Here is a 12,011-nt window from a genome sequence, read left to right as displayed (position 1 = left end):
TTAGGAAATATTTCTCACCTCAGCTCTGATATATATGGTGTGGAATGTGCAGCCACATGGAGACTTTGGGGCACAGCTCGAATACTCACTTCAGCAAGACGCTCATTTTCTCCCAAGGAAAAAACAATGGGAATATTCCTGTGCCCCTTTAAAATATCAAGGCAAAAACCATTAGTTGGCAAGGTTACAATTGCAAAGCAAATGCAGACTTTGGGACTCATGTTCTGTTTCTTCCCCTCCATTAAATCATAAACATGTTTGAAAACAAAGCAAGACATAATGAAAATGAATTTACAGAAGCAGCACTTGCCCAAAGGTCCAATGTTGTGCTGTGTTTTGCTCATTTTTCAGTCCTTCTGTTTCTTGTCCAAATTCATACATCCATTTGTACTCCCCCTCTCCTTAGAACCCATATTTATAATCCTGCCTTGAGATGCTCATCTATCAATCCAGAAAGCAAGACATTTATCCCATTCTTCAAATATTCATCCAGACCTTGGGAAGAAGGTGTGGACTGGGAGGGAAAGGAGCACTTTTCCTTTTGCTTCAACACTGGTTATAAACTATAGAGGATGCTAATATTTGTCAGGGAAACATCTCACACTCCTGCCCCTTTCCTTTTCCCCTCCTCAAGAACTGCACTTGTGACTCAGAGCCATTTTTCAAAGACAGTGCCATTTAGGGTCTCCAGCTAAAGCAGATGTGAACAGGATCAGGTCCAAAGTAGTCAGTGTGTTACCCTGGCAAAGAAGCCAGATTCTGATCTCATGGAAAACGAATTTAAATCTAAACGAAACTACTCCCCCCCTGGAGTAACAGAGGTGTGTCATCAGCCTGATCCTGCCACGTTCTGTGGCCAGCCCAATTCCCTGGCACACCTACCTGTTTCCTGCCTGACTCTGCTTCCTTCCACCAACATCCAGGAACACCTGTGCACAGAAAGATTCCCTTTGCCACCACCTGCCTATTCCCCAGCAAAGCATGTACCTACTAGTAGCTATTATCAACTGATTATTCTGATTAAATACACACGCACACACAAAAAAATAATTCTTGAGCAGATTGCTGTAAACGCAATCTCTTCCCCATCAGCTCTCCCAAATCACCCCACTCCTTTCTCACACACCTGTATGTAACTTACAAAATGAAAGCTCCTAAAACACATTAAATTATTTCATCTACTCCATCCCTTCTACCTCTTACCTGTTACTACAACCTTTTGCAATAGGGGTGCATTAAAATCTGATTTTAAGCACGAAGCTTTAGTCTGTAGTCATTCTCTTCAATCAAATATAAACAGAGGAAGCTACAGATACACATTTTATCACAGCAATGGACAAATCTATCACAGTAATGCTTTTGACAAATAATAAAAGGCAAAAAAGCATTGAGGAGGTTTACAGCAGTTTAATGAAGGCTCTCGTACAAAATCTTGAACTCAAAGTTACAGTCAATAGTTACAGAAAAATAAAACTCACAGTGAAAAAGCAGATGAGAATTGCCCACTTAGCCATGGAATTAACTGCGCTTTAACGCTGTGCTTAAATAGTCACCACACAATAGGAACAAATTTAAATCACGACCAAGGTACACACAATTCACTTCCACTCTGTTTTCAATTACATGTATTCAGCATGTAATTTAACTGCTGGAAGTTACTCTGAAGAACACAGAGGTTTATCTTTTTTTTTTTTTCCCAAACACTCACTGAAAATAAATACCATTGTAAGAATACATGTGGAGTGCAATAAAATGGACACTTAGGCACTGGTACAGTCAGTCCTCTTCAGCCCTCTACAAACTACAAGATGAGAAGTTTTAAACCACAGATGGAGTGGAGAGCAGGTTAGAGCTGTACAGGTAGTGCAGTGGGTTATGTACTACACAAGAGCACATCTGCAAAAGGTCCCAGAAGGTTTTTGTTGAAGATGCAGCGTATCCACACCAGGTATATCGTGAAGGGCTTAATGTTTTCTGAGAAGGTGTGATTCTGATGGGACAATATATAAGGCATGTAAGTGTTTTCCCCTTGCTCTTGTATCCACACTTCATATTTTACTTCTCTGACCTTGAGATACCTCAGATTCCAGGGGATCTGCCAGGACACAGCAAGTTTAGCTTCACTCGTGCCCTGCACAGAGGCCTGGCACTTGGCATCCCTCACTTTGCCAGGGTAGAGGCTACCAGACCACTTCTGCTTCCTGGGTCCGGGCTTGGACTTCACAGTCTGCCTAATGACGTGTATGAGGGACGGGATGTTGACCTTGGTGTCCTGGTAGGCACGGAACAGCCACTCGGGGTTGCGGCAGCAGAGGTGCCGCGGCACCTCCGTGCTCTTAATGATGCGTTCCTGCTCAGCCTTGTCCAGGTGAGCGATCCCGCCCTGATCCCAGGGCCTGTCCGGGTAGGTCACCGTGTCCTCCTTGGCGGTGTTCTGCCAGGCAATGTAGTGCAGGTCCATGCCAGGAAGGGTTGCCAGGGTTTTGTAGGGGGTGTAGTGCTCGGGATTGATGGCATATGGGAAGAGCTCCACCACGGTGGCCCCTCTTGGCAGGAAGAGCGACATGACTAATTGGGCCCCGTGCATGCTGACCAGCATGGACGCATTGCTGATCAACCGCACGATGTCAGAAAACGAATGCTCCTCCAGAGAGACGGAAATGGTTTTCATCTGAAACTCCTGAGCAAGAGCCAGGATTAGTTCTGCCTCATTTAGGATAAGTCTGTTGATTGTCCGACTGAACACTACGATGTACTCCTCACTGGAGCTTTCCTCCAAGCTGATGTTCAGTTTTTGCATCATGAATTTGGTGAACTGCCTGATCTCGTTACCAGAAACCAAGATGTTAGCCTTTGGCCCTTGTGGCTGGACAAATCCGTACTGGTACCAGGTGGTGATTTTGGATAGTCCCACGTAGGATTTGGTAAAGCAGAGGAGCCTGCCCAGAGTTTTAAGCTCCTCTTTGAGGAGCGGCTGCTTGTTACTCAGTAACTTGTAGAGGTCAAAGTGAACACCTTCACTCCACCCTTCCATGAAGAAGAGTCGTGCCTCCAGATCTAAGTCGGAGAACTGCTGCATGGTGTAATAGATGGGGAGGAGGTCGTCATGAAAGACGTGCATCAGGTTGTCCGGGTTGAACCTGTTGGCAATCAGCGCCACGTCAGGCACGAAGACCGGCTTTGGCATAAACTTCAGCGCAGCAGCTGGCAGCTCCACAAAGTTGAAGTACTGGGTGTTGTGATCTTCCACAGAGGAGAGGTCGAGCAGAGCCGGCTGGAACCTCCGGGAGCCCAGGTTGGGCAGCATGACGGAGGAGTTGCTGTGGAAGTAGACGAACTCCTCAGCCTCGGTGGAGTAGCAGAGGGACTCGAAGCGGCAGATGCGGTCGGTGTGCATCCTGCCAGTGCATACCATCCTGGTACCGTTCTCCACCAGGGCCTGCAGAGCTGCATGGTAGTCAACCTGAGCCTCAGAGAGCTCCTGAGACTGGCGCATGAGGAGCAGCTCCTCCTCCACCATGGCGGCATGATCGCACAGTTTGATGTACTTCCACAGCACGGCAGCGAGGATGCACACGAGCAGGGCATTGAACACAGCTGCTATGTTCATTCTGTACTCAGATCCTAGCAGGATGGCAGGTGGGGAATGCAATGGAGAGGGAACACATCATTAACACTCTTGGACATGGTGAGGGCAAAGACCTGTGGAAAATAAAACAAGAGAGGAACCTTTAAACATCAGGTTTACAGCTCCACCATAAATAATATTTTATGGACTATTCAAGAGAGTTTAAGCTTCTTTCAGTAATTTTTCCCCTTCCAGGGAATGAGGGAAAAGAAAAAAGTGACAAAGCTCTCCCCAAAACTGTAAAAAAATATAACGCAAACAGAACTGTGAGCTGCTCTACAGGAAGGCTCCTCTCTCATTTTCATTTCTATGCTTTTGAAGAAGAAAATGTACAAGACTTTAAGGATGAGCTCTATGAAGATCTACTAGAAAGAAAAGTACGTTCTCTGTGACTCTGGATCACTCTGCCTTTTGCAGACCACTCCCACAGTGAGAGGAAATAGAGCAGTGCAATCACCTGCAGAGGACTCAGCCCCAGCTCCTCCTCCCGCTCTGCGTGGCTGAGAGCACTCAGGGTGCCCTCACCTGCACTGCAGCAATAGCTCAAGGGGTATTGCCAGCACAGATTTCGCTACACTCCAGTGTTCAATGTGAACTAGTGAACATCACATTCAATTTCATTTTATATAGGGCTGGGGGAAGGACTTGCAGGTCTATGGACTGCCCTGAGGGAGAATCCCAAGTCACTGGGGTGTTGCTCTGGCTGCAGTCCAGGATCAAAGGCTAGGAACTGCCATCGTCTTCCAAAAGAAATATTGGCATGGAAGAGAGGAGAGCTCTGCTCTTTATGAGAGGAACTGATGTGTCATTAAAGCAATCAGACCTTCATTTAGTGAGAGTCTGGCTTGCACAGCACAGTCAGCCCTTATACAAATGATAAGCTAATGCATTTGAAGGGTTTCACTGTTGGCATTTCCCCATTCCAACCTGAGAACCTTTTCTGTGCTGCTCCAAAGCCTCCCTGATTCTTTTTCTGTTAGAGCTTGCCACTGTTTTCCTTCTATGCAGAAACACTACTGGCTTATACCAGAGTATTGATTATAACTTCAACTGTGAACTTCAATTGAGGTATTGATTCACCTACAGAATTTATGGGCTTCAATTTTCATTATGCATCAAGATTCACTGCTAGTCAGGCTGTAAATAATTGCATCCATGACTCATGGGGAACTTCAGGAAGGGAAATTTCTGATTAGTATTTACCTCACTAGATTGTTTCTAGCTGCCATTTTTAAAGGTAGCAATTTTAAATTTCCTTTGGTGCAAGATTGCTGTGGGGGAAAAAAAGAAATGTCTTAAGCACATGTTCTGATATCCCAAGCATCCTTTAGCATTTTAACTAAGAGAGACTTCTTACATGGCAATGTGGAGGAAGGTAGTCAGGCATACTTGGGACCAAAGCAAACACCTCCTCTACTGCCAAAGGACTCCCTTTGAAAAGAGCTTGATCCTGCAACTTGGAATTGAATGGAGAATCATAGAACTCAATGAAGTCAGAAGGGATTCCTATATCTCATGAGATCCCAACAGCCTGGGGGATCCATCTTAGGAAGAACTGAAGGTACTGAGAGTCTGAATAATGCCAAAGAAACGAGTGCTAGCTGTAAGCCACACAAACTCAAGAGGTCATCTCTGGGGATCTGAGCAACAAATTCACTTCCATTTCCAGCTACTCAAATGGAAGAGAAATGAAGTCCACCTCCTTTGGCAAGTGGTCTGAAAACCCACTTCATTCAGAAACTCCCTAAAAGCAAGCAGCAAATTAAAGATGTGTTGTTTTGATTTCAACCATGGAAAAAAAGGAAAGGGACCTAGAGTGATCATCTGATTATCAGGGCAGGATCAATTCTCCATAAACCATGCCCCAAAGACGCTTCTCTATCTCATTCTTAGTACTCATCTCTTCAGCCAGCCTCTGTTGAGAGAGGCATGAAGGACTGTGATAAACTCTTTTCTAACACTTAGCCTTTGTTTCCACCACAGCAATTTTATCTGGGTCTCGTCCCAGGTGCCACAGATAGCCTGCACAGAAAAATGATGGCTGTCACATCACATCTCAATCTGTCCACCCCATCAGGGGTGACTGCTGCTCCTCATGGCTGTGCAACTCTCAATCATGGCTATTCCATGGACAGCCTGGAATAGAAACCCACTGGGGACAGCAGTACATCACTCAGGTTCTGCTAATGCGATCAAATCAGTTTTCAGGAAGAGAAAATTTTGATGCGGACAGATCCTGAATTATTTTATTGGTACTAACTTTCAAAGCTTTATTTTATTTCTTCACTGTCTTTGAAAAATATCTAATGGTATCACCCAATTCTGTACATAACCTCTCCAGTACAAACCTCTCATTTTGTGAGCACAGTTTGATAATCAGTTCATGGAGGAGACCTTTAACAAGCAAGCACTCTCCTGTAAGGACACCCTTAAAGGAAGGCCAGCCTGCAGGCATTATGAAATTTAACTTCTGTGGGTCAGAAGAACAAAGCACATACAAAGCTCAAGGGAGTCAATGCAAGTTGCAACGACTTGGCAGAGGAGGGAAAACCACATGGCTTCTTTATTACTCCATTATGGCAAGGTGAGTGTGTACGTGTTGATGTTTCAGAGCCATGAGAAGCCCACAGTCCATAAAAACACCACTGATGCCACCTGCATTTTATGGGCATTTTGGTGGTGGGGAGCTCTGCTGACCATTACAAACCCTTGAGCCAAACAGGTCTCCTTGAAAACAGCCTGTTCAAATGTTTCACCCCTCACTGATTTGTTCGCTCCCCTCCAGCCCCAAAGGAAGGGCATAAGAGGCACTTCAGAGATGTGGCCTAATGGATGCAACCAATGTTCAGAGGTTAGCAGTTTTCATTTCAGACTCTGCCACAGCCATACCTGCTAAATGGCTAGGAATGAACAACTCAGATTTTTAGCAAAAAATCACCTGCAAGGCTCTCTTCTACCTCTTCCCTCTTGCAGCTCTTTCACTCCCCTGCACTTAGCTAAAGAGAGTGTATGTGCTTTAGCTAACCAGGTGTCAGGAATATATATTAAATGTTAGCAGTGCTAAAGTAATCCATCTTCATTTCTGGTCCTCATTGCCAGTTCCTAAATCCTGGTTCATGCTGTTTTGGAGAAGGCTGCTTTTGATGGAAGAGAACAACGGGATGTGGACACGAAGGGGTGTTGCAGGCAGAAATGAAAGGAGAATTTCACAGGTACTCAGAGAACTGTCTTAATTCTTTGCCTGTTTTCCCACATTTTATCATGCACTTTTTTTTCAATCTGACACCTTCAGTGAAAACAGACCCTCAGGAACTATAATTTTGGTCCCTCAGGGAACGATAGAGCATAAATAGTAACAAACACTGCTTGCTTTTACATACCCAAGAGAGGCTGCACCGAGGGAGTAAAGGCAAGCAACCACTCTTCATGTCCCCTGGTTCCTCAGACCCCCAAGCTGAGATCAGTCATAAAGTGCTGTCAGCAGCAATAGACCTGGGCTAAGAAACTTTCCCAGGAGGCAGAGGGTAACACTGAAAAAGGTGAAAGCATTTAGTTTTCCACCTGAAGAGAGCTGCTTCACAATAAAATGAACTTTCATTACTAAATCTCCCTCACTAAATGGGTCTAGAGCTGCCACTCCCACGGTGTCATCAGAGAACATCCTAAGAACTGAAAGGCACTTGCAGAAGTGGCAGGCCAGACACACTGCTACTTTTCTTAAGAGCAGAGTGCTCTGTGCTGCTTCTTTCTACTTAGAGGGCAGCCCCTAGGCCAGTCACCCCCCAAGCTGCCCACAGACTCCCTCCTCCCCATCCCTACCACATTCATTCACCCTCTTGCTTCCCAGTGACACTGGGATACCAGGGCTCTGCTCCACCTGAGGAATATGCCCCAGTTACCAAAGAAATCGATTGGACTGACATTTTTTCACTCTCTGCTTTGAAATGCTGAAGCACCATCCTTCAGCACCAGGAGACACAGCAAGTGACAGAGCAGAGCCAAGGCAGAAGAGACATGCATGTAAAAGCTGCACAGAGCTTCTCCCTGCCAGGCTGCCACAGGGCAACGGTGTCCCACAGGAGGGCATGGGACGTGCCACTGAGGACTCTGAGAGGAGTGGGCTGCAGGGGGGCAGCAGGAGTGAGACAGGGAGGTAGAAGAGGCAGATTTCCCTGGCAGTGATGCTCACAGGGCAGGAGGCAGCAGTCTTAGAGCCAGACAAGGGGAGTTCAACAAAAGCACTGGTGGGGGGGCAGCTCCAGACTGTGCAGTGGAATTAAGAGCATATCCTGAGGCCTGCAGCTCAGCCACAATGGATGCTGCTTCAGCAGCTAAGAGCCTGTGGGAGGCACTCTATTTTTGGTCAGATCATCTTTACTCTTTTTCCAAGAGTTCACAGGCATGAAGAGCTTACTCCATTTTCTTCCTCCACCCCCATTCACTTAGCAAAAGCATCACAGTTTCATTCTCACAGCTCAGCTACTTCTCCTCTAACTAGCACTGGCTGCTGGTGAGCAGGTAAAGTCTTCAGGAATATTCATCTGGTTTGTTCAGCAGGCACTTCTGGCAGAGCCCTCCAGTGTCTTGCAGATCCATAACAGTCTCATGCAAGTTTGGACACAGCAGCACCTTCTGCCTGTTAGCTACAGGTTCTCTGATATATTAAACATCCTCAGGAAGTGGTAAGGACACAGGAAGCATAGATGGAGACACTGTTCTCCATCTCCTGTGAACATGCCTAGGAGATCAGAGTGGGTGGGATGAGAGAGGAATTTCCACTAATAGGCAGTTGGCATGAAGAACTGTTTGGATTCATTTAGGAGATGAGCTCTGTTGTTCTTTTTTTAATTGTGAAGCTACAGTAGGATGAATCACTAAAGCTATTAATATGATGGACAGTGTTCCAAATCTGCTCTCCATTTTAAAAACTGCAATCTAGGTAAGAAATAGGGAGAAAAGCTACAAAATCCATATAAAAAAATCCCAACTACAAAAAAGACAAGCATACACTACTAAGACTCCCAAAGAGAAAAAACCAAGAGCTTGATTGGGAGAACAAGCGTGAATAGGATGACCAGTACACCTAAGGAGGGGTCACCAATTCCTGCAGGTGTTAACAAAATGAGAAGCGCTGGGTTTGTCTATTTAGGCCTTGATGAACTTTTGTTACCAACTGCCCAACATTTTCCAGGCCAATGTTCAGCTTCCCATAGCTACAGCAGGCTAAAAAGCCTCATCAAATGGAAAACCAAAAAGCATGAAGGAGAGACATTTCCAGAGAGCATCACCCTTCTGTGCACAGAGGAAATGCCTCCTCATGGAGGCCAACTTGGCTTTGGCCCAGCTCCTGTGCACAGCCTGCCAGTGGTGGCAGGGTGTCCAAACAGAACCATCTCCATGGTTCCCAGAAATGCAGCATAACTGGAAGTGGAGACAGGAGCTGCTCTTGCCACAGGACAGCAAAGGAGTCAGGGCAGAGTTGCAGGAAATGGGCTTCTTGTCAGGGGGGAAGACCATGGGAGGGATAGGAGCAGATATTCCCTCCCCAGGGACATTTTCCCCATCAGCACTCCCGACCCCTGGATCCATCTCTTGCTAGACTGGCTTTCCAGGACCAGTACAGGAAAAGAAAAGCATGCAAACATGGCATTTTGCACTCGCCCTACAAAATGTCTTCTGTCCTTTCTCCCATCCCTGATGCAAGAGGCTTAGCTAAGGATTCAGTGTATGCAACACATGCAGTTTTAAATACCTACTTCATTCATCCTCAGAGCAGAAGTTGCTAGAAGGCAACTTTCCCAATTGGAAAGAGGGGGAGTTGGGATTTGGCAGCCAAGAATTTGCCTTTATTCTCATCTCTGTCACAGATTCCCACAGAACTACAAGCAAGTCAATCCCCACAGCCCAAAAAGCTGTTATCATCTTATTCACTCTATTTATTTAATGAGATACATATATCTTTCACAGTACATAGCACATTAGAGAAAGGATGGTACACTGAATGATTGATATACTGGAACATTTTCTTTGTAAAAAGCAGCCAACTGTAGAAGTGCTGACTTTTTAAACAGGAAAAGAGCAGATTCTCGTAGAGGGAGTAAGCCCAGCAGTTAAAGATAAAAATATCATTATTGAAGCCTGATACAAAGAGGGGACATGAAAAACAAGAATATCTTGACTATGTAGTCTCAAGAAGAATTTTAAAAATAGAGCTTTATTTAGGGGAAAAAAATCAAAATATAACAATATCTTTTAAAAACCTTATCTACAGATAGTCGTGATCAAAATTAGGTCCATCTTCAGTTTTTATGGTTCAGCATAAGTGAAGAATAGAAAGCAAAACTGTATATCTTTCATACAAGACTACAACCAAGGAGACTGAGGCTCTATGCAATGTCCCTACAGCAAAAGTACCTTCCATATGAACTATGGAATAGTGGCTACAGGACACCTCCCAGCTGCACTTATGGATAGAAAACCTAAGTTTTCTTCCCTTTAAATTCCAAGTCTGTGAGAGCTGGGACAGGAAGAGATCCAACCTGACTTTCACAATGATTAGCAGCCATTGATTTAATATTTGTTGATACTCCTGTCTTGATCTACAAAATACCAGGTTAAAAAAAATTCCAACACTAAGCAGTCAATGCATAGAAGCAAGCCACAAAGCTGAGCTAAAAGTATTAATCTAAAAAAAATACTTCTTGGGCTTTTAAGATCTGCATTTCCAAGTTCTCCATCCATAATGGACTATGAAATTCTTTCCCCATACAAAAGGTGAAGAAAAAGGAAAAAAAAAGGTATTTCTCTCAGTCCCTCAAGTCTTGTTCACCTTCTGAGAGCCCCAAGCCTAAAGATGAAAACCCAAGTTACTCAGAATAACCATGGCTAGACAGAGGTGAAAGCTTAACAGGCAGAGTTCACTCCAGTTGATCTCTGTTGACCCGAGTATCCCACTGAAACCTATCTGGTTACACTGTCATTAACAGCCAGGTCACTTGAGTAAAAAAATCTCTCCTTTGGCCTGGTCTCTTGCTTTTAGTCTGTAAACAAGATACCTGTGTCAGAACAAAAAGTGTCAAGAGAGCAGCAGGTTTATCTTACTTCAGTGGTCTGCTAAAGCAAAGACGGAGCGGGGGTGGCTGAAGGGAAAATTTACTAATGCTGCAAAACTGAATGAGAAAGAATATGATGTGAAATCCCAAAGCACCGAACAAGACGATCTTCAGGCACTCCAGCTGTGCCTCTGGGCTTTAGCTGCCATTTGTAACTCTCTGTATTTTATGTGTCCTTTCCTTCTGTGTTCTCCAGCAGGCAGAGTACCTGTGTTATTCGGGTACTGGGACTGTGCTTAGCAGCACCCAGAGTCTGAGCTCTCCCTGCTCTCCATCAGCACGGTGCCCAGGACTGCTCCTGGAGGCTGCAAATCCTAAGCGGGAGCCAAAATTGTTCGGGGCACAACACAGCCAATAAGAACAGTGGCAACCCCTCCTTGGTTACCACAAGCTCCACATTAGCACGTTTTAGGGGAAGGTAAAAAAAAAAAGTAATCCCATAGCAGCACGTGTCAGGCAAGAAATACATTTCTGCAAACCTACAGGACTTAGTCCATATCAGATGTTTTCCCCATGAGACTTTTGTTTAAAATGATAAAGCAAACCACTAGTCAAACAAAGGGGGACTACAAAGACGTGGGATTACAAATGAACTACTGACTGCCTTCACACATGTGCACACACACAGAGGAGGGATTCAGTGTGAACTTGCATGGAAGGGGGGAGCGAGGAGATGCCATGGAAAACACGCCAACCTCCCCCCTCCTCAGCACACTGCAACAGGACTGCCAACAAAACTGAATTCAGAGCCGTATGTGATCAGCACAGCAAACACAGCACAGTTACAATGACACCCAGCAAAGAAATACAGGAATTCAGAGCATCTGCAGCCTTTTTAGTCTTGGAAGTACTGTCACTGGTAGAGCAGTGTTTCAGCACATGCACGCATACCTGGTGATGCTAAATAACAGGAAATGCTATCCGGTGCCTCTCTTTCACAGGAGAAAGAAGAAAGAAGACACCTTAAAGCTATGCTTTGCAGGGGAACGAGCACTCTCCAGTCCTCTTCTTTCCTCACCACCACAAAGAAAAAGCAAAAATCCCACCTAGGAGCTGTCGGCACCGTAACCCGCGCACCACCGGCAGCCCGAGGTACCTTTCTCCGGCAGGTCTGAGCATGCTCGGTGTGCCGGCAGCGTCCCATCGCTCCAGCTGGCTCACCTCAATTTGTTAGCCTCCCAGAGGTCAGCCTTGCATGCAGGATGATTTGCTGCAGTATTCCTGCAAATCCCCGACGGGCGGCCACACTGACACAAACACCAGCGTGCTGC

The 12,011-nt window shown here is 45.5% G+C and overlaps 1 protein-coding gene across 1 annotated transcript; it reads right to left on the bottom strand.

Moving 5' to 3' along the window:
- Positions 1 to 1,406: 1,406 nt before the first annotated feature.
- On the bottom strand, positions 1,407 to 11,700 carry POMGNT2 (protein O-linked mannose N-acetylglucosaminyltransferase 2 (beta 1,4-)). The gene is made up of 2 exons (XM_058814610.1): positions 11,632 to 11,700; positions 1,407 to 3,702 (listed from the first exon to the last, which is right to left on the bottom strand). The coding sequence occupies exon 2, from the start codon at positions 3,608 to 3,610 to the stop codon at positions 1,874 to 1,876; it is 1,737 nt and encodes a 578-aa protein (XP_058670593.1). The 5' UTR covers positions 3,611 to 3,702; positions 11,632 to 11,700; the 3' UTR covers positions 1,407 to 1,873.
- Positions 11,701 to 12,011: the final 311 nt, after the last annotated feature.

The sequence above is a fragment of the Ammospiza caudacuta genome, chromosome 1, assembly GCF_027887145.1.
Source record: "Ammospiza caudacuta isolate bAmmCau1 chromosome 1, bAmmCau1.pri, whole genome shotgun sequence".
NCBI lineage: Eukaryota > Metazoa > Chordata > Aves > Passeriformes > Passerellidae > Ammospiza > Ammospiza caudacuta.
This window is presented reverse-complemented; position numbering and strand designations above follow the sequence as displayed.

Coding starts and splice junctions, on each gene's coding strand:
- POMGNT2 (XM_058814610.1), bottom strand. CDS start 3,610: ATGAACATAGCAGCTGTGTTCAATGCCCTGCTCGTGTGCATCCTCGCT.